At 45.2% G+C, this 23,306-nt stretch overlaps 1 protein-coding gene across 1 annotated transcript in view; it reads left to right on the top strand.

Annotated features, from left to right (window-relative positions):
- ARHGEF33 (Rho guanine nucleotide exchange factor 33) overlaps nt 1–23,306 on the top strand; it is a 97,599-nt gene that overhangs the window by 50,612 nt on the left and 23,681 nt on the right. The window contains exons 2-4 of the mRNA XM_019515878.1: nt 15,678–15,842; nt 18,811–18,932; nt 19,435–19,577. Of these exons, the coding sequence (XP_019371423.1) occupies nt 15,678–15,842; nt 18,811–18,932; nt 19,435–19,577 (430 nt within the window). The remainder of the gene's footprint in view (nt 1–15,677; nt 15,843–18,810; nt 18,933–19,434; nt 19,578–23,306) is intronic.

The following is a 23,306-nucleotide window of genomic DNA, read 5'->3' on the forward strand; positions in this document are numbered from 1 at the left end:
TACTAAAGTCCAAGAAAACGACATCCACCTCTATTCCTGCATCTAAACATTTTGTGATCCTGTCATAAAACAAAACCAGATTGGTTGGGCATGCTCTATTTGCTACAAATCCATGCTGGTTTCCCTGATGCATTATTTTTCCTGCTGGACTCCCACAAATATGATTCTTCATAATCTTTTCAAAAACCTTTCCAAGGATGGAGGTGAGATTGACTGACCTATAAGTACTTGGATCTTCCTTCCTCCCCTTCTTGAAAACAGGGACCACACTGGCCCTTTTCCAGTCCTCCAAGACCTGACCCGAGCGCCACAAGCACTCAAATAGCCATGCCAGTGGTTCTGCTCTGACACTGGCCAATTCCTTCAGTACTCTCGGATGCAGCTCATCCAGGCCTGCTGACTTGAACATATCCAGTCCATCCAAGTGACTCTGCACCAAGTCAGAATCAACAGTTGATAGGCTGGTGTCCCTCTGATGCCCATCTAAGAGCCCATTAGGACACTTATCTTGAGCCCTGTTCAGGAACACTGAGGCAAAGACCTCACTGAATAGCTCAGCCTTGAACCCCCTGTCTGTCACTAATTGCTCCTCCTTGTTCAGTAGGGGTCCTATGCTGCCCTTCACCTTCCTTTTACTCCCTACATACCTAAAACAAGACTTTTTGTTGTCTTTAATTTGTGTTGCCAGCCTCAGCTCTGTAGTTGCTTTGGCCTTTCTAACTGCCTCCCTGCAAGTGCAGGCCAAGTAGGTATACTTCTCCTTGGTAGCTTTCCCCTGCTTCAACTGCCTATATGCCTTCTTTTTTTCCCTTAGACTTTTTTTTGCCCTGGATTTCCCTGTTTAGCCATGGAAGTTTTTGGGCTCCTTTCCCCCTTTTCCCTTGTACTGGGATAGTGCCCCTCTGCGCCAGAAGGATCACTTCCTTTAGGAACGACCACCCTTCCTGGACTTCCATATCTCCAATACTCTTCTCCTGCAGTACACCATTGACTAGACTCCTGAGCACACTGAAGTTAGCTTTCCTAAAGTCAAGCACTTCCACCTTAGTAGTTATCTTACCCACCCTACGCCATATGGTGAATTTGATTGATTGGTTATTACTGTCCCCAAGGCAACCATGAATCTGCAGCTTCCCTACCAGGTCCTCTCCTGTAGCCAACACCAAATCCAGTAAGGCATTCCCCCTAGTGGGACCATATACCTCCTGCATTAGGTGAAGGTCCTGCACACAGGTTCAGAATCTATGTGAATGGCTGGATTTGGCTGACTGCTCCTCCCAGCAGATGTCAGTAGTTTAGGTCCCCCATGACAACCATGTCCCTAGACTGTACGGCCTCTGAGAGCTGCCTCAAGAATCCCAAGTCTAGCTTTTCCTCCTGGTGTGGTGGTCTGTAGCAGACCCCCACCACCAAGTCCCTTTCCCTGTGACCTCCATGTATCCTAACCCACAGTGCCTCAACTTTCTCCTCCTCTGCTCCCATTTTGATTAGGGTAGGTTAGGGTAGATTCCATGAGTCTTTGAGTAGTGTGAAAACGTGAACAATGCAGGGGCAGGGGGACCCCCAGTGTTTAGTCATAAAATCCCTCAACTCTTCCGAAAAGCACCAAATTCTGATGGTGTAAAAGGACTTCAGTAGAGTAACATTAACTGAGAGCAGGATCTGCTTGCATTTTCCCCTCCAGAAGATAATGGATATCTCAAGAAGTGAATTAAGTTACAGCATGGGGTCTGCAGGGTTAATTTTTTATTCTAATTTCACTAAATTAGACCTATGGACCTAGATCCCAGGCATTAAAACCAGCTGAGAAGGAAATTAACTCAAGGATGCTTTCAATTAATTTATATTACCCCCTGGGCTGCAGATGTTTCTGTGTCAAAGCAGAAATGAGAAGGTAACCTAAGACCTTCACTTTCCACAGCTCTGTAATAATATTCTGTGCTCTGCCTTGGGTCCATAGGGTGAATTTCTAGCAGGTTTCTAATGGATACCCTTGAATTTTAAAGAGGCGTTCTGCTCTGGACAGTGCAGGGGTAGAAGGAGGATGCAGGGGGCCCTCCACTGTCTGCTGCCCCTGAGGAAGTATCCATATTTTAATGCATGTGTCTAAGAACTTGCATTAGGCACCATTGGCTCCCAATCCAAACCCATGGGAGTCAATAGGATGACCCTTGGGGGCTACAAGTTACAGGCCAGTCTGAGAAACCATTCTGGAGTGGAGAGGAAGTCGACCCTCCCTCTCTTTTTCCCCATTAGGTAGTAGAACCAGACAGGAGCTGGGGAATAAGTGTGGTGCTCTCTGGAGCACTGTTGGAGAAGGGACCTGGACAGAGCTATGCTTTCCTGACCTCCCAAAGTATTTCTATGAATCATTCCTAGTGTTGGCCCCGGTACGACAAAGTTACACTTGTGTCCTTGGTGCAAAGGCTTAAGATAAATTGCCAAAACTTTCTCCATTCATTCCTAAACTTCTGGATCTAGTATCCTTGGGTACAACCACAGGATACAAAGAGCAGCCCACTCTCTGAACCTTGTCAGTGTAGGATTTCCAATATCATCTTAGGTCTAACTTTCTTATCTACACTCATCTCTTCCTTCTGATTGGTCAGTTGATGGGGCATCCAATGCCTGTATTGATGCATAGCAACTGTGTTTGCTTTTAAGATCCCATTTCAATGTTCTCAGTATCTGTTTTAAAGCTTATCAAGCATTAAAAAAATCTGCTCAACCTCTTCTGAGGTTACTAGATACCTGTCCTACTGTAGAAGTCCAGTTCTATTAAAATATGTACTAGAAAAAATGCACAGAAAGCATTGAAACTCACATGATCCATTTAGGAGTCTTGCAAGAATGGACATTTTCTCAATGTCCCAGCTCCCAAAGCAACATGATTATGTGAGAATCTTGGCTTCATTTTTTAGAGGAATGTCGGTGTCTAGTTTTTGTGGCTGTGGAAAAGTGCATGAAAATATGGCCTATGTGTATTTTCTGAAGGGCCCAAACCAGAAAGGAAATTTAAAAATTCAATTAAAAAACAAACAAACAACCATGCGATTTTGTTAAGCCAGTTTCATGCATGGGACAGGGGAGGCGAAAGGCTGACTTAGGGTCTTGTCAGAGATGCCTGTTTCCCAGTGCCCAAGGAAATGATGTGGCCAGCATTGTGTCCAGCTGCTTTTGAGTCTCCAGCCTAAGGAGTCAGTATCTATTTACAGCTGGGTCAACCAAGGACATATCTGGGAGTAAATCTGGAGCGAAGCTCAACAATACACCTCTCCGGTTGTAGTAAGACCCTTTGATCACTCTCTGTCATTCCTACAACTTCAAAGTGGGGACCTGATGATCATTAATGCTGAGTTCAGCAAACCCATCTAAAACTAGGTTGGACAAAACACTAGACAGTGGAAGGAGTCACTCACTATGCATGGGGTCAGAGAGGAGTGTGCAGACCTAATAATTCTTCTACCTTTTATTTCTATGATTCAGTGGAGAATTATCTCATGTTTCCCTGAATCAGGGCATTACTGAAAATATCATACAGCTAATGCCCTGTTTTCCTTGGAATAACCCAGTTCCCCCCAGTGCGGAGCTAATCAAGGCTGGATTGTGCCATTTAAGGCTTGGCCCTGAGTAAGGAGCAAGAGTTACTGCTCCAGTGTAGGGGAACATTGGGAAGCATTGTGCCTCACTCAGTTCCCTGAGAATTGGGGGCAGTGATCCAGAAAGCCTTTACCCATCCAAGGAAGAGGGATGGGAAAAGCTGTTACTTCCTCCTCACCCCTACAGAGCTGAGGGAGGGTGAGCAACACTGTCTTTCAGTATTTACTGTTCTAATTTCTACACTTGGCAGCTGCAATTTGTCAGTTAGAGTAGGACACCAGTCCTTGTAGGCTGTAAATCAAGCTTGCTTGAACCACAGAATCTGATACAAAGTAGACTATGTCAATACTGCAGGAATGACATCACCGGGAAGTGTGAGAGCACCAAACAGTAGGGCACGAAGCCACGAGAGACCAAAGCATGCTCAGTCTATTTTCCTGATTCTCTCTCTCCAGTCATTAGCATTACTCAGACACTGCTACAAGTTGGAGATCTTCCCATGCAATTGAGCCTCCAAGAGGTAATTCTAAACTGACCATAAATTTGCTTTGCAGACTTCAGTGACAACACTGCAGCAACCACAGATGTAAATCATTCTCAGTTCACTGTTAGCCTGGAAAGCTAGACAAGCAGGATCTATCTAGCCTTGTAAATGCCTGGTTTATAATTCTAAGCGGCTTTTCCTTGTCAGAAGAACTGAGGACATATAGTCAAATGTTTATTGTGATCTGGGTTTCATGATGTGATTTCTTTTCTTACACAAACACCTTTTCCAGTTACAGCACCCTGCACAATGCTAGTATGAGCTTGTCCTCACATCAGACAGCAGGTAGTGTTGTACCTTTTGTTAGTGCCATAATCCTTCAGATGCTGAAGTCAATGCAAAGTGGTTTAGAAGCCCAGGTCCCATGCTCCATAGTGAGGCAGGCCCCTTGGAGCCTAAGGCTCTATGAGTTTTTCCTTTTTCTTGTCAGGAAAATTTGAGCATCTTTTGCAAAAAATTGAAATCCCAGATTTGAAGGCCAAAACCCCAGATACTTTGATTCAGAAAGGCTGCCCTGGTGCTGCAGGGGAGGCATTGTGCCAGTGCTTCACCCTCCTGTTGTCTTCCATAGGCTGGGTTCTCTGGTTGGACTACATTGCCCACATTATACCACGTGTTTTCCTCTCAGTGAGGGGAGGTGGTGCACAATGGGGTGTATATGGCCACAGGGCACCCTAAGAGATAAAATCTAACTGGGATCTGGCTATTAGAAGAGAACACAGGTACAAAGCAACAGAACTACATTACCCATGAAGTACCACATATTTTCACATGAGGCCCCAGCACGTAACACAGACATTCTTGGCTTTCAGTGGAAAATAATATTCTGAAGAAAGCTGATACTTGTTTGTGATGGTGGTAGGAAAATCACTCAAATATGAATTCAGTGTTGATGCAAAATTTATGCCTAACCCTAGATTTAGTATCTAAGACACTAACAGAAATGGCATTTATGCTCCTTGGTCAATTAAGGCTTTTGATCATGTGAGACCTTGTCACCTAATGAAAGCATTAGGGTACATCAGTGAAAATGGAACCCACAAATTTTAAGCTTTTTCTTTAAGTATCTAACATGCAATGAATGTGTGGAACTGATTGCTACAAAATATAACTTAGAGCTTAGTAAGATAAAAAGGGGACTGAACATTTAGATGGATAATGAGAACTTGTGTAGACAAGTTAGTCGTATTTTTTATATTAAAATTCCATCACCTTAAAGATATAAAGCCATAATAATTCAGAACAAAACTGATGAAACAGACAGACTACCCACTACCTGATGGATGGAACTTCCCTAGTGAGTAGCTTATTCAAAATTAGATACTGTGAGGCTTTGCCCTTCTTCTTATAAATCAGGAGGCATGGTCCTGGCAATTGTTGGAGTGGGCAGCAGACTAGATGGACTTCAGGTTTGACCCAGTTTGCTCATTCCCATATTATAAATGAACCTGATTTTACAAGTGACGGAGTATCCACATCTCCCAAATCAGGACTGAGTCCTGAAAAAGAGATTTGCACCTGAAGGGGCCTGCAAATCACTTTGTTCTAGTTATTTATAGTAATCATAATAAGTCATTTTAATTGACTGAAGTTCTTTATTCCCACAGGAGAGACTGAAAGTGTGCCAGTGAGTAACCCTGCAACACAGATTTCCCAGGTAAAGATGAGCAAAATGCCCTGAATAATTCCAAGAGTTTCAAGTTAATAACAGATCAATAGCATTTACAAAACAAATCCAACCAAAGGAAAAATACAGACACTTTTGAGAAACATATATATTCACATGGGCATTTCACATAAATAAATGTTATGGATAAGGTTTTATGGGCCTGTTTCTGAAAAGGGTTTCCATATCACCTCTTTGCTCACAGCTAGTTTCATTTAGACATCTAATTACTGAGCTCAGCCGCCAGGTAATGAGAGCTGCCCAGAGAACAGCAATTAATTGAACCTGAAATATTTCATCTGAAATAGCTTGGGTTTGATGAACTACCATCTGTTCCAAGGCAGGATTCTGATGGGCCCCTGCCTAGACCCCTGGCAGACTGCTCCAGGGCCTCTGTGCTTCTTGGATCTGAGATCCTGGGGGAGCCCACCTAGTGAGTCTGTCAGGGAGCCAGAGGCCATGGAAGTGCTGAGGCACTCTGGGTTGTACAGCTCCAGGACAGAGACACCAGACTTCCACATGGCCATGAGGACTGAGATACCATGGTCTACAATCTAGGGCAACGAACCATGCTTGACCTTGCAACCTGTCTGCTTTGGAGCTAGAACCATGAAAGCCTTGGGAGTAGCAGCTGTAAATGGGTTCAGCCCCTAGTTGCAAAGCAAGGGAGCCTAGAAGCCCTGAGGACTCCAGCTTGAGTCAGGTCTCTCAGGTCTTCCAGGAACCTTGCTACCCAGCTGAGATTCAGAGCCTGGAGATACAGGACAGACTCCCAGGTCTGTGGCTCTATACAGTCCACCATGGTGGGGCTGCCTGCCAGCCACTGGCCTACCATTCCTCACGACTCTCTTCTCAGTTTCTTGACTGTCATTAGCCGTCAGCAAACAGATAGGACTGCCAATTTCACTAAACAGCTACAGAGGCCAGGCAGCATATTTCATATAGGAAACCTCCTATTGTAGTGTTTCCAAAATGAAATACACTAGGGATTTCCAGTTCATGGGAAACTGAGGAATATTTTTATTTCAGTCTGATTCAGAGTAAGTAAAAGTATCCACATAAAGTAAAAGAAAACCCCTGAAATTTCCCATGAATTAAAAACCCTGCTTTTTAGGCCAGTCCAAGCCACTGTCACATCATCTTAGCCTGCTGTAGCTCAGGGTCACAAAATAGGAGACAGCTATTGAAAATGCAAGCCCATTGACTTCCTGAACAGTTCTGCGGGCACTGTCCCCATAGCAGAGGACTTGGCTCTGCTTTAACTATCTAAACTGCATTTACCAGATCTTTGCTGTAACTTCCTTTGAATTTCAGAGCAGTTCTAAAAACAAGTGACTTAAACATGTGTAAATTATGAGGCAGTCTGAAAATGTAGATTGTTTGTAAAACAGTTTAAGTGTTTCTTTCTTCCTCTCTTGTGCTTACCCCCTTTATTCTTCTTCCCTGCTTGTGCTTTTAAGTGCTGCATACACTGCCAGGGCCCAGAGATGTAACTAGCATCTTTGGCACCTTGGGCAGGAGGGCAAGGAGTCTTAGCTGACCCTGGTCCCCTTTGTCCCAAACCTAGTTACAGTACTGCCACGGTCAGATCCATAGCTGGTGTAAATTGGTATAATCACACTTCAGTAGCCATAAGGCTATGTTGATTTATGCCATATGAGGATCTGGCTTTTAATATCATAGAGGACTAGAAGAGATTCTAACCCCTAGCATTACGACCATCATAATTAATGAATGTTAAATGCTAGTAGATCTGGTACCTAGTGGTAGTATATTGGCTATTAACTATTCCCTGCTAGGAAATATGTCTTTCCATCCAAGTGGAGATAGGTGGGAAAATTAACTGAAATTGTCCGGATGCGTGGGGTTTGCAGAAATCCCAGAAATTAACACTTCCTATAAAATAACTAATTGAATAAAATGCCATTAACAAGAGATGAGAACTCTCTGTTGCGCAATGAGAGTGGTTCAGCACTGGAACAGATTACTTAGAGAAGTTGTGGATCTACATCACGGAAAATTTTAAGAGTATGCTAGACAGACACTTGGGTGAGCTAGAGCTAACTTGACCTGGGAGTTCATGACCTGCTGAGGTCCCTTCCAGCCATATTTTTCTACAATTCTGTGATTCTATAACGTAAAGTTTATTTATAACTGCAGACCAATAACATTTATGGATGTTATGGACCAATAACATTTATTTATAACTGCAGACCAATAACATCATTCATACCAAAATGATGACTCCCGGCTGTAAAGCAACATATAAGTATGCTGTTTATTCTTCTATGGTTGATAAACTGGGCAGGCTCAGGAACTCTGACACCTCTCTGTATATTAGAATATTTTTTTCTTTTCTAGAAAATTCAATTTTTCCTTTAAAAGTGTTGTTTCCAGATTTGCTCCCCTTTAGGAAAATCAGTATAGACCTATGTCTTCTGCAATCTAACAGATTTCTACCACATTTTCAGAACAGAATGACAGTAGTATTATTCCCAGGCAATATTCCTTCATCATGAGCAAGATTCAAAATGCAGTATTTTGACTTCACTGGGCTTTAGATCAGGGCCTGTAGGAATAGTTTGAAAGAACAAAGCAGCAGCAAGGAAAATTTGCCACCAGAGTTATGATGGAAGTAATATCTATGGCTCCCTCTACACATTATAAGGTATTTCACAATTAACTGATTAATTGTGATGTTACCTTGAGACCAGCTACACATGCAAAGTAGCTATCACACCAATCAAAAGCTCCAACCAGCTATAAAGTTAGACCTCAAAAATGTGAACTAACTTTATACTGGTGGCTATTAAGCTTTAATTTGCAAATGTAGCAGGGTCTTCCCTGTGGCTGGGAGCCCCATCAGCTAACTGGGTTCCCAGCCACAGGGGTGCATCTTGCCCAGCTGGGGCTGCAAGTCCCACCATGGCTGGGGACTCTCATCCCCTGCAGCTGTGGACTGGGTCCCAGCAGCATAGGGACTCAGAGTCCCACAGCTGCAGACCCTAAGTCCCTGCAGCATGGCTCCTGGCAACCCTCAGGGTGGAAGGATTGCTGCTGCAGTGGTGTCCTGGTCCCCAGGGGTGCATGAAACCCTGGGGCAAGAGGATCATTGCAGTGGTGATCCCCCATCTCAGGGCTTTCACGCACCATTGGGCAGGAGGATACATGGGCTGCACCCTCAGCCTGGAGCCCTTCAACTGAAGTGAGTGGGGCTCCCAGCCGTGGAAGGTTGCTTCTTGCCAGTGCAATGGGATCCCCCTGCACCTGCAATAATGTGCAATGGGATCTAATGTGTGATCCCACAACTACACCTCCTGCCATGCACATGTAGCATGCCAGGAGGCAAGATTCTTTGAATTGTGCATTAGATCCCATCATGCCTTTACCTGCATGTATAGAGGGGGCCTTAGTGTTACAACCTGGCTCAGTCCCCTCTAAAATGGTCACCAGTCCTTTGTGAGTGAACCTAGATGCTGGATCTGACAAGCCTGCAGCTGGTTCAGGGAGCTCTGGGTGTACGAAGTACACTCCTTAACCTGAGTTAGTTAGTCTTAGTGTTTTCTTGGGATGTAAATCCGACAGTTCTGTCCCTTCAGAGCCAGGAACCAGTGCCCTTGGACTTCTGGGCCCCTTGCCAGCTTACATAGGCTCCCTCAGAGCACTAGCATTTCGTTTAAATAAAGTCACTGTTCCTTTTTGCCATGTTTTCAAGACGAGAAGCTCCATCTCTTCCCCCTAGCCAGGCTTCTGTGTATAGGGGTCATTGTTCCACGGGACCAGTAGTTCAGAGACAATCATAGCCGATGGTCCTCTGTGAAGCTGCTCAATTATAGTTATTTATCTAGGTATCAAGTACTTTTCCTGGTCTGAGCTTCTGTCTGGAATGCAGCATGATCAACTGATCTTGTGGAGGACAGGCTTGATTTTCCAACACAGAATAAAAACATAGGAATCAGTAAATAAATTGGAAGACAGGAGAAAAAAATGGAAGTCATAATTTGATATCATGTCCCACTTTGACAAATGATACACTTTGCTTGGGGAAATTTCCTGTGTCTTACACATACTTTAAGGATTCGCTAACATTCCCTTTCACTGTATAGTTCTCAGTATTCTTTTCCCTTCTAAACTTCAGTTGACCCAAATTAGTCATGTAGATGTACGCCTCTACATGACTTGACTCATGTGGATGGTTCTTGGTGAAAGTCTCTGCAGCCAGTATTTTCTGAAATCTTCACTTTTTTTGTACTTCTCAGTTTTGGGGAGATGAAATTGTCCTGATTTTCCAATGTGCTAGTTAAATGAAGCACTCTCTGTGAATTGGGAGCAACAGCATTTAAACATACAGTACTAAGGGACACGCTTGAAAATGTGGATGCATGTATTTTGATTTGGGTGACCATATTTCCCTGGTGACACAATGGGACACTGTTCTTCTCCCTGCTCTCTGACATGCTCCAGTGTCTCTGGGCTCTGGGCTTAGCTGAGCAAGGCAGGGGTGGGTGGGGAAGTTGCAGAGTGCCAGACTACAGGAACAACAGGAGTGGGGGAAGGAATCCTATTTTCATTGAGACAGTGTCATTTTAGCCACCTGTCTCAGGCATTCTGCTGAAAATGGAACAAAAGTGTTCATTTGAAAGCACCAACGGGACTCCCAGAATAGATGTTTATAACATGGCTGTCCCAGCAAAAATGGGTCGTATGGTCACCCTTCAAGCAGAATCCTTGCTCAGTTCTCTTTGTCCTATAACATTTGCCACTAATTTGTTGTAGAGTGGTTTCACGCTTGGTTCCTATTCACTCATTGTTTGAGACGCACCTGAACAAGAACACAGAAGCCAGACTTAACCCTGAACTTTGAAAGACTTTGAGTACAACCCTCATCTAGACTATGAAATTTTGCCAGCAGAGCTGTGTCAGATAGACAGTGTGAAAAGAGCAGACCTTGTAACCAATGTAACCCTGAAAAATTCCTCTCACTAACACAACTATGTTCACACCTGGGGGCAGAGTCGCCAACCTAAGAAATATTTTTTAACTGGTAATCTGCAAACTTTCTAGTGACAATAAAACTATTTTACTAACACATGTTTTTACTGCCAGTAAAAAATAATTCTTGCGTTGGCAGCCCTGTATGACTACAGCAGTATTTCTATACCCTGCTGTCCCTAACACATTGTCTCCTACTCATGCCACATCCTGACACCTCTGACAACTATGACTGCACCCTGTACGGTGCTGCTCCCCCCAACCCACCTGTCAGTTCTGCTCCCCCTGTCCTGGCCCAGACCCCCAATTACCACCTCTTCTCCCCTCCCAGCTCCACAGCTCTGTCCCTGTCCTGCCCTGCTCAGCAATGGCTGGGACACTTACAGAAGTTACAGAAGGGCACCTTGATCACACGGGGTGTGTCTACACATGCAGTTATGGCACATGAATAAACTCTGAGCTTATTGCTCCAGAGTTTATTGCTCCCGGGTGTGCCATTTGAATGTATACCTGGGAGCAATAAACTCCGGAGCAATAAGCTCTGGAGTTTATTCATTCATAGCATGTTGAGCTGGGGCAGAGCAACCCTGGCTGGCAGGCGGCTTGGGGGGAGGGGGGTCAGTCTGCCAGCCCTGGGCTGGTCCCCCTGGCTCACTGCACTGAAGCACCCTTGTGCCCCAGCAAGCCCCTCCAGAGTCTACACATGCACTGCTGCAGAGTTTTTTACTCTGTAGCCGTATAGTACTTGTATTTACAAGTACTAACCTGCTGTGAAATAAATTAATTTACTTCAGCCTAATAGGGGCACGTGTGTAGATGCTGAGATGTTAACTGTGCAGCTTATTAGTCAACTGCACAGTAACCATCTTGTGTAGATGTGCCCGCTGTAACTTTTTGAAACTGCTTAAAGTTACAGTGTCATCAAAGCTAACAGACATTCAGTGTTTGATGTGGGGGGCTGGGTGCCTCCAAGCACTGGCAGAAGCCAGGTGGCAGGGGGCACTGTAACCTGCTGTGGAAGCCTGCCAGTCTGATTGCTGCCCAGTTGCTCCCCCTCCCCTGCTTGCCAGCTGGTTACAAAAAGCAAGCCAGGATCCATTCTCCTATTTGGGGTGGCGGTGTGAGGGCATCTAGGGGACAGTGTTCCCTCCCTGCCAATGTCATCGAGTTCTGAGGACCCTCTCCTGTTGGGGAGGTTCCCACTTGAGGCATCCCCACCCCTGATCACAGCCCAGCTGCTCCTCCTTCCCTGCCTGCAGCTGCGCAGGAAGGAGACTCTCTGCCTCCTCCCTGTGACAGACCAGGGACATGACAGATAACCCTTGTAGGGAACTGTATACAAGTTCCCTAAGGCATTCTAATTTAGACCGCCTTCATTTACTACCTGATTTAACGAGGGTTACGTTTTCACATGATTGGCCATTTTAAAAGTTCTCTGCAGCTGTGCACGTGTGTTATGGCACAGCTGTAGGGTGCTTTTAGGGGCCATATCATGTTTAAAATGTCATTTCTGTCTGCGCCTGTAGTGGCAGCACTTTGCTAGGACAAAAGGGGAGAAGAGCCATGCATGCCAGTGTGCCAGAAAGCCCTGACAAATAGTTCACTACAGGGCTCCAAACAGCACTCCAAGCAAGTGGTGCTGCTGTGCTCTCTCTGTCTGGCATGAAGCTTGTGTTTAGCTTTATTCCAGTACAGATCTTGAAATGAGCTCAGTGTTTCTGCTTTTTCCAGATGGTTTTATTTTTCTTAAAGAGGTCATAGGCATGTGTTTTTGAGCTGTTTTTTTACAGACTGTCCATATATTTATGGACGGTGGGCAAGCCTGCCTGGGGGCTTGCTGCTCTAGTGTTGCCGCCATAATTAAAATAGATGCAACCCCCACAGTGTTGATATAGCTATAGTGCCTTGTGTCTGGACACTACCAATGATTTTGGGTTCAAGCCACATCCAAAGCCATGAGGCTGATTCTAGATTTGCATTTTCCTTCTAATTTCCCACAATTGCATCACTGATGAGGAGGCTCCTATGGGAGCTGAGAAAATAGGGAGAGCATGCATAGACCAGTTAGCTCTCAATGTTTCAACTGTTTAGCATCTCACCATGCTTGGAGCAAATCTAGACAACATGCTGGATTATCCACTAGTGTTCTTAACAAACTAAATGCAACTGGGGGAGCCTGAAGAAAAATACTGGTGCACACAGTTCCCAAAAAGAGCCCATTTCCAGTTCCAGGTTGGAGACAATCTCTTCTCTTGACAAGAGAAGGCATGTGGGGTAGGGTTTTCCAGTGTCATTCTCACACCTCTTGTAAAGTTTTACCAATGAGGTAGATGCAAAAGCCGAATGTAGCCAAACCCTGAATCCTTCTGAAATCCCACTCAAATCAGAGCAGGGTCACAATAACAAGAAGTGACTGTTCATGTCCAAAATGGGAATATTTGCTGTCCTTTAGCCATGTGAGTAAGATATTCATAAAATGGATTCAATCAAGATATACCATAAATATCTATAGCGTTGTTATACAGAGCCTGATGAAATGTTTTGCCACATTTTGTTGACAAGATGGGATTCTATTAACTTGAGGCCGGCATTCCTTCCAATCTCTTTCACTTCTGTAAAGTGTCTTTCCAATTCACCCTCATTTTTACCCGTTTTGGCAACTCCCATTGGAAGTATCACTACATGTCTCTCAGCCGAAAGCAAGTAGCTGTGACAGCACTTGATGTTTCACACAAGATTGCATCAAGAAAATTGGATGACTTTATAATTCTGTACTCTGCAAACCAAGAGGAGAAATATGAGTATTTTGTGGTATAGCAAACCTTATGTTCTTTCCAACCTCAATCAACATATTAACATACTGTAATGTTTGGAAAATGATGGCATGGTGTTGATCCAGGTATTGAGGGTCAGTAAATGTACAGAGGTATATATAGTGTTTTACAGTGCACCTGGTATGTGCTCGGCATGCCACAGGTCATGTAAAATATACCATCTCTGCCCTGAGGTGCTTACCCTCCAGTCTTACTAGGGACACAATGCCATGAGTGAACACAAACAGACTGAGAATGATGGTTTCAGGGGGAATAAAACATGATCCTTGGAGTGGAGAACTGCTTCATTTCTTTTATCCTTTACTTTCCCCACAGGTAAAATCAAACTTGGTTGAGACCTGTCAAATGCACCAAAAATAACTGATAACTTAGCAGTTGGAAGGCAGCAGTTTTAAGGCCTAGTTTCTTGCATGGCTTCCCAAGAGTATAGTGAACAATACTGTATGTATCATTTGAGGTACAGGATATAGCCAAGGCTGAATTGATACAGAAGGTGAATCACTATGCTGTCAGAGAAAAGGGTGATGGTGCCAGGCTGTATAGTCAAGCTCCAGACAGTTAGACATTTTAGGTCACTGCCTGAGATTAGGAGCCCTATCATGAAGGGAAGTCCTCTCCACCCCAGTTTCTATCCTTAAGGATTTCACATTGAATGCTGTTCTTTTGCCCCCTTCCAAAGTAAACATACATCCAGGGGCTGAAGGGAGCTGATGAGGAGATCTAGAGGGTGGATTTGGGACAGAAGTGGGAATGTCAGGCTGATGTCCTTTGTAATGATGCCAGTACTACCCATTGCATTCTGCGGCAATACTGGCTGAGGTCGTCTTTATTAGACAAAGACTGTGTGTACCAGTACTGCGAGGTATCGGAAGCCATCTCTGCTTCATTTACAGGACTAAAGGGCCTGAGTTCCCAAGGTGGCTGTCCTCTAACCATCAATGCTCCAGTTTTGGATTCAGTTAATAACCAGATGTTAGGCCGAATTTCTGTTGTAAAGGTAAAAACTGCTGGTATTGAAGTGCCTCGGGCCGCGAACTTACAAAAAGTTTTGCCCTTTACCGGGGCAGAGCCCCACAGATGTCAGTGGGGCTATGTGTGAATAGAAGGGATGCCCACAGGGGACTAGGTGTGTGACCCTAGAAGGGAAGGAGCTCTCTGTATGCACCACAAGGCTGCCTCACTATCCTCTTTCAAACCCCTCCTGAGAGCCCTGCTCTGCCATGGAGCCTCCACAAACCTGACCAATGGAAAGGCAGTTGGCATGTTGCTGCTGCTGCTTGCCCTGTGCTAATCCTAAGCATCTTGTATCACCTTGTGCTCCACCTGTCTGTCTGTTGTGTCTACCTCTTGTCTCTAGCTTGGAGTGCAAGTTCCTCAGGGCAGGGACTATCTCAGGATGGAGCGAGGCCCTTTACATGCTTCCATGAGCCAAATGGCAGCAAGACTGGGTGTATTTCTTGCCCAGAAGATTCCCTGGGGATATGATAGTCGCTCCCAGTCTCCTCTGTCGAGGAGTCTGAGGTGTTAAGTCATACCTGACCCCTTTGTGAAAGCTCTCCCATTTAGAAGGAAGCATTCAGCCTGCCCAAGAGGAACTAATTTGAAAAGGGTCTTTTTCAACAGTGATTTCTTATTGTCTGACTCCTGGCTACTTCTGTGATCAGTAATTGGGCTCTGCTGTTACACAAACTGGGGGAATGGCTTCTGCTGCCCTTCCTATCCAGGGCACTCTCCCTCTCAGACTGATATCTCCCTTTCATCCAGAAAGCAGCTGGAGAGGGGATTAGACCTGCCACTTAGGGATTTAAAGTCTCTCTTGCCTGGGCTTAAAACACAGCTCTATTAGCCAAGGCTGGAACAGGCTCACCAGCCTTTCTCTATGTCCCGGGAATCACTAGATGAGGCTAGAGCACTAAAGGAAGTGGCTAACAAAAGCCCTCCTGTCCTCATACCTGTTTGTAGTTCAGATGAACATAAAGGAAATCATTTCCACCTCTCCAGCTGGGAGGGGTTGAATTCACATTGTTCCTGGTTCCTTTAGTTACAGGCACTGGCTTCTGAGCTGAAAGCAGGTTTCACTGAAGCAATGCAGGAGCTCTCAAGGATCCAGCATGGAGAGTATGCTCTGGAGGAGAAGGTTAAGAGTTGCCGCTGCGCCATGGAGGAGAAAGTGGCTGAGATGAAAAATTCTCTGAACACTTTCAAGGTAAGAACTGCTGCCATGCCCTGTCCCCCTGGACAGGATTCTGCACTGAACAAGATGGAAGAGCCTTTTCAGGCAGCATCCAGGCTTAGAAATGAGATAACTGGAGCCAAATAGTGAAGGCAAACCCCTTAGAATCCAGTTGTTCATTGGAGGTCGTAAGTGAAAATGAGTCTTGATGCCCTGTCTACCTTTGTCATAGAACTGCTGTGGAGTCAGTCTGTGCCCAGGATGCCCTGGTCTGGGGTGTAGTTTTTGCTCTAAATGCCAATAGTCCAGGGAATATGTGAAAAGGAAGGTTTATAAATGGAAGTGATATCTTTTACTGGATCAACTGTGTAGCTGGGAAAGGTGTTAGACAAGTTTTCAAGCACAAAGTGCCCTTCCTCAGGTCTGGGGAAGAAGCAGAGACAGCATAAACTAGCAACAGTTTGGTTTAACCAAGACAGTAATTATTCCCACTTACATTAAGCTTACTTCACAAATCTGGCATCTCACAGGTCTGGGCTAAGGGGTGTTATAGGCTATGGCTGAAGTACCTTGAGAGACATTCATTGAAAAGATTGCACAGAACCTGGCTCAGCACACAGCCCCTGGCTTCCCTTCATGCGCGTGGGCACAAGGAACCTAAATTCTGTGAGGTTGGGATAAAGTCTTTTGGGAAGTAGGACCTCTTCATGTGAGCAAGATGACTGAGCAACATTGAAACTCCACATCCTGATCCCAATTCTGTCAGCTTTGCACCTCTCTGGCAGTGCCCAGCAGTGGGAAAGATGGTATTGCTAATTGGGGATGTGTAGCCCAATACAAGGGAAGCCTTGAAAACATAAGCTGTGTCCCTCCCCTTAGCTTCCATAGAGGAATGCAGCTCTTCCAACCTGTTCGCACATGTTATATATGCAACAGATGCTTTGGAAACACAGAACATCCCAAGACTTATTTAATCAATATGGACATATGGAATATTAAGAAGCTGTTGTATCAGGTGTCTGAATGGGTCAGATATAGGGCATTTCCTGCACGAACCACAGTCACTGGAGTGAGAAAGTCATACAAATTCCCATGCAGAAGATCAGTCTTAGAAGTTCTGCTCGCAGCCCCCTGGGCAGGAAGCAGAGACTGGTTTGCTCAAGCTCAAGAGCATTCAGATAAAAGGCTGGAAATCATGTAAAGTGGTGTCCTAGGCTGATGGAAGTGGTAAGGAATTGACCTGGGACAGTGACCAAGCAAGAGAGGTCAGTCAGAGTGTCTGCTCTGTATTTTAAACCTACCAGACACCCTGCCTCCAGAGGCTGGAAGCTTGTTTGATAAGAGACATGCAATTTAATGTTTCATGGTAAATTTTCTTGGTGGTGTTTTTGCTCTGAGTAGATAAAGCAGACCTCAGGGTTAGGTTCCTTACCTCCCTGCAAAGATGAGGATTTGTTAAGTAATCAGAGGTATACAGCAGTAGCATAACTATGGGGCGGAGGGCAGTGACTGGGGCACCTGCCCGGAGCATTGACTTGGGTGGGGTGTGCAAAAAGAGCATACGTCCCCACACTGTTGTCTCGACTGTTGCTGGGACCACCCAACTGTGCCTCTGGCATACAGGGCTGCAGCAAACCACTGTACGGTACCATTGAGACACTCCAGCTGCTTGATTAAGCATTTATTTCAAAGGGTGCCACTTCTCTACTCCACTGCATGGGAACATGGCTGTGCTCAAGCTGAGCAGAAAGGCTTTGACCTTTGTGTAAAAGCTGTAGCAATCAATGGAGTGGATTGTCCTTTACTGGGCAACACACTGCAAAGTAAGTGGATTGCAAACACTCTCCCCTGCCCAATACACACATACACACACCAAGCATGAATGATCTAGGCTCTACTGCAATACTTCACTGCTGTGGCCCTACAAAACATCACAGTGGGTGCTGAGCTAATGTTAGGGAGGGAGAGTGAACCATTTCCTTGGCTCAGTCAGGAGGTGCCTTGGATTCGGCACATCAGAGAGAACTCCTAAAGGCTGACACTGGGGGAAGAGTGTATGGGGAGACCATGAAAGTGTCAGGGGTGCAGTACCCAGGAAAGTGGAAGGATAATTAAAGTAAACCAAGCTTCCAATTCTGCAAGTACACATGTGAGCAGACCTACTGCAGTACCAGGACCAAGGAGAGGAGAGTGTGTACAGTCATTTTACAGTCTTGTAAAAGAATAGCTGCCCTCTCTGGTCATAGTTCAGAGGACATTAAACACATTGAGAATCATTCTATTGACTTCATTAGGCTTCAGATGGAGCCCTTTGCTCCAGTCTGCTTCTTTCTCTCTAGTGCCATCCATCTTCAGGCCAGTGCTGGGTATGATACCAGGTGAGTTAAGATGACCAGATAAATCCAGGGAGTTGGGGCTAGGTTAGCTATCAACATGCAATGTATGGGATATGTTATATCCTGGAACTGTCAAAGAGCGATAATATCAGATGATCAGCAGCTACTTTTCTTCCAGAAATTCCTAATTAAGATGGGCTATATACTTGTACACAAAGCAGTGGTTCTCAACCTTTTTGGGCTGAAGACAACTTTCACTGGACTTGAGGCACCCCTCATTGGACTTGATACATCTCTCCATAACTTTTGTGAATCAAGTGGCACACAATTTCAAACATTATTTTATATATTGTAGTGCTTACTCCCTTGCAGACGGGCTGGGTGGTGGGGTGGGGGTAGGAGATCTTTCAGGCAGGCATAGGCCTGAGCCTGTTAGCATATCTGCTTATCTCCTTACACCACGTGATGCCTTTCAGAGGATCTGGTGGCGCCCCAGGATGCTCCAGGACCAACACCCTAGTATAAAGGGTGAGTTGAGAGTCATTAGCATAAAACGTAGCAGCATTTGTGTGGCCTGCCTGACACTCTTTCCCCAACAGAAAGCATTAGCATTTATGTTCAACAAGTCATGGCTGAGCTTGTCCTGGGTATTTTTTTATTTTTAGGAGGAGCTCAGTGATGCTAAGTCAATGATTGACGAAATCAGCGCCAAGCAAGAGGAAATGCAACAGAAAATTGAACAGCTACAGCAAGAGAAACGCAGGGAATCTCGGAAAGTGAAAACTAAGTAAGGAACTAAACCCCAAATACCCTGAAGACCTCAACAATAATTGACATTATAGGCTATTTTAGACCACTTCTATCATAGATTAGCTTAATTTCTTCTTAGCTGGACATGTTGGCATCCCCTGAATGGTAGTGGAACTACTGTTCTTTAGCAACACAGTGGCATTTTCGACTCAGAGGCAGCAGCATTTCCTGCCTTGATGAGGGCTTGGACTAGACATTTTGCTACGACCTGTCCAGTCGTATTTCTTCTATCACAATGCTGCACAAAGGTGGCCTCTGGCTCAGCCCTATCCCACAGCAAGTAGGAGGTACTTCCAGAGGGGTTAGTGAATTGACTTTAATGCAGATCCCTGGGGTTGTGTCCAGGGCTGCCTGCTCCTGAGTTGTTCCATGTTTCTATCACAACTATTTTGTACTGGAGCTTACCATGATTAATGTTGGAGCTGAAAGCTCAGCCTGAGGTATTATACTTTCCAGTTGCCTCTTTTATATTTTCACAGAAGAATACAGAAGGATGAACATGGGTCGCAAACAGTGCCTACCCCCCTGCAAGGCAGTCCATTCCGAACAATAAATCTCCCAGAGCCAGTACTGATTAGTGAAGATTTTACAAATCTCATGCACAATGTGACTTATGAAAAAGGTAAGAGGGACAGAGAACAAATCAGGGATTCCTTTGCTCTCCTCTGAAAACATACAGCTCTGAGTGAGTATTCAAGGGACAAGATGAGATGCAAGTCATAGATGCTAGCATTTGTCAACATATTTGTATGCACCTTGGCCTGAGGAGGTTAAAGGCAGGATACTGTGGTGCTGGACTAAGAGGAGACCCAGGACATTTGGATTCATTTGAGGGTTATGGCAGTGTTTGGTTTGGCCCAAGGAGCTGGGGATCAGAATTTAGTGCTGCCAGGGCACTGATAGTGGCATGAGTACTTTGCTAGGGGCCCTTTGGTTGGATTAGGCCTGAGTCTCATTCAGGCCCTAATTTGGTAAAGCACATAAGCATGCACTTAGTTTTATCAAGACAAGCACCAAAGAGCCATCAAGTAGCTGTGCTTTGCTGTCAGAACCCATTGCTTCCATTGTCGATAAAGGGGACATGTGCATAGTTGTGCCGCTGCTACTTGTCCCTAGGGAACGCCCCTGAATGCATACTTTGGCACATGGCAAGTTACCCCAGGTGGGGTAGGGCAGCCCAGCCTAGCCTTCCCTGGGGTCCTGGGGACCTCCTGGGGTTGCATCAGCAGCGATTTGGGTGCACAGAGCCTAGCCAGCAGCCAGAATGTGGCTCTGGTAGGCCAGGCTCTGGTTTTAGGTGGCACATGCTGCCACCATGTGCGCCGCCCCTTTTTTCTGGTGCATTTGTTTTTTCACATTGGGAGATCCTGGTGTCAGAAAAAAACAGCCATGCTGCAAATTAGCAGCACAGCGAATGCCTGCATATGCAGTGCATGTGGTTTGTAGTGCTGCAGATGGGTTTGCAGTGCTGCAAAATTCACGTGTGCTTGTCTGGATGCACCCTCTCTCTGTAACATCTGTATTATCTCTTCATTCTTAAGACTGCTAGCAGGAAAGAAGAGGATTCCCAAGCTCACCTGCTCTGAATGCTTCAAGCACACAATTAAAATGTCAAACATCAGTCAGCAGAAAGGTTCAGTGAAAGTTGCACTCTGTTTTCCTTTGTACTCTACTCCTGCCCCATCCAATCATGGACTTTCCCTGCCCTACCATGCCCCAGTGGGCTGTTTGTACCAACCCTCTCCCTCCTCATAGGCCATCACTTCAGCTGCACTCTACCCCTGCGTCTCTTATCCTCTCCCCTCCTGCTCTGTCCCCCTCAGCCCCTTCCCTTTTCTTTCCATTTAACTGACCCCCTAAATAACCCCTCACCCTAAAAAATCATGCCTCTTGCTCACCCTGATGGCAGGTTCTACCTCTTCCCATGCCCTGTGCCTGCCCAGCCTAAGGTGTGTACAGAACTTCCTTTTTTGCCATTTAAAGTGCTTTATTGCTGGGATTTAACAGAAGTGCATGGCTTTACAGCACTTTAAACATGGGTACAGCACTTTAAATTATCTTGCATTAAATGATGTATTAAATTTGAAGTGCTGTATTTTACAGCACTTTAGCAACCTACAGTGCTTTAAATAACTTCTGTATATTGGTCAAATTTCTGATCAGTGGAGAAGCCCCAAGAGGCTGTGTAGCACCCCCTACTGCCTAGCCTGAAAACTGCAGGGAGGCTCAGAGCCCCTCCTCCACCAACCACCACACTTCTGTCATGTTTAAAAGTGCTGTAACTTTATGGTACTACAAAAAGTACTCTAAATTATAGCACTGTAAAACATGCACAGAGCATTTTTGTACACACCTTAAGCTCTTTGCAGCAGGGGCTGTCTGTTGCTCTGTATTTGTACAGCACCTAGCACAACAATGCCCTATCACCGTTATTCCTAAGGTTCCACTGTGATAAATGTGACCAATATTAATAACAACAGGAATTGAAACGTATTTTCCTCAGTGGACGTTCTAAAGGGAGAAGTCCCTACACTGAGAAGATTAAAGAATTAAAAAGCTACACTTCCCCTTTTGAAGTTGATTATAGCTTTCAGAAAGGAGCCCACTGTACAGCCATCTCATACATGGCTTACCCGTTGTCTTTCCACAGTCTCTGACACCAGAGCCCTGCCAGTGGGAGAAGGAAATGTGAAAGTTGTATCAGGTGCAGGTAGGCAGAGTTATGTAGATTTTAAAAATGTCCCCAAAACTTACCCACCTGCTTCTGTAGATTAGTAGAGGAATCCAGATGAAAAGCAGTGGTAAATGTGCATAGCTTACTATTCTTTCCAGCTGCTGGTGCATTTTCTCTGGGAAAGCAAATATGGTAAGCAAATTGAGGCAGCTATTCAGTTGAACTACTGGTATCTTCTAGATATGTAGTGAAGAATTTTTACCAGAAAAAATGGACTTCTTGTCACCAGGTTTTATGTTAGGAGAGATGTCTAACTAATGCAATTTGCACAACTCACCAAAGGCACGCTGCAGTTCAGGATGTTTCTTTCCCTTCAGTTCATCTTTTAGAAGCAAAAAAATCTAGGACAATTAGCCAAGTGGCTTAACAGGAACAAAATCCAAGCAATTCTCATTAAAACTGTTGAAACCCTGTGAGATTAACCTACTCATCCCCAAACCCCCTTCTTGGCTTATTAACTTCAAAGTACATCCATGCTGCCTCTGCACTGTTGTCAAGGCTGCCTCTGAAACCTAAGCCTTTTCCTGCCTGCCTAAATTAGAAATATAGTGGTGAGGCTGCTCCAGGTGCACCCTCTGGCATCATTCATAAGAAACAGGAATTTCTAGGAGCCACCTCTAGAATGTCCTCTCTGCCACAGTTCATGGTTTTGAGTGGATGGACCCTGAGCAGGTGGGCAGAGTTTATTTTTCTGTGGTGGCTGCAGGAGCAGCATGGAACACATGTAGACTTGCCATCAGAGGATTGCAGCCTCAGCTGGAGCAAAAATTGTAGGACTTGGAGAGCTGCAACAACTGACATGGGCTAAGGATCTGGCCCTTAGGCTTTTTTTACAATAATTCTTTTCATGTACATGATACCTGAATTGGAGAATGTCAAAACACCCACATCAGTGAAGTATCCCCAAATCCCTATGTGTGGGTAAGCATCTTTATGTTCATTTTTACAGGGCACTAAGAGACCTAAAAATAAAAGCCTATATCTTCAAAACTAGACCTTAATTTCTGAGGCCAGATGTTGACCTCTTAGTCTTATCTCCTAACTTTAAACATGTGAGTTTAAAATTGTGGCTGAGCCCAGGCACCTGATTTTTAGAAGTGCTGATTAACTGCAGTTCCAGTCCACGGTCCTGTGCATGTTCAGCACGTTTTGAAAATCAAGTCCTGGATATCTCAGTTTGGGCACTCCAAAGTTGAGGCACCTAAAATTAGGTTTGAAAATCTTTATGGGTGGATCCAGGCTGTATTAAAGAGGGGTGCAGCAAACCACCCCTCAGACCTTGGGGGGAAGGGGGTGGGGCATGGCTGGGGGTGGAGCAGGGGACACTTTGGAGCTAGGCTGACTGGGGACACTGTGGAGCCAGGAAGTGAGCAGGCATGCAAAAGGGAGACCTACCCACTACCACCACTACTGCTGCTGACTGACCTGCGCATGGGGGGAGCCCCAGAGCCACTCTTTTTCCACTCCAGCAGAGACTGTGGGAGCAGCAGCATAGTGAGCTGGGCTCAGCTGAGGACAGCAATAATGGTGCACAGTTTCCTCCTCCCAGTGCCTCCCTCCATGTGTCCCCTGCTGGCCAGGAGCAGGTGCTGAAAAGAGGACTGTGCATGCCACCAC

This window comes from Gavialis gangeticus, unplaced genomic scaffold, assembly GCF_001723915.1.
Source record: "Gavialis gangeticus isolate Ggan-Ray unplaced genomic scaffold, GavGan_comp1, whole genome shotgun sequence".
NCBI classification, from domain to species: domain Eukaryota; kingdom Metazoa; phylum Chordata; order Crocodylia; family Gavialidae; genus Gavialis; species Gavialis gangeticus.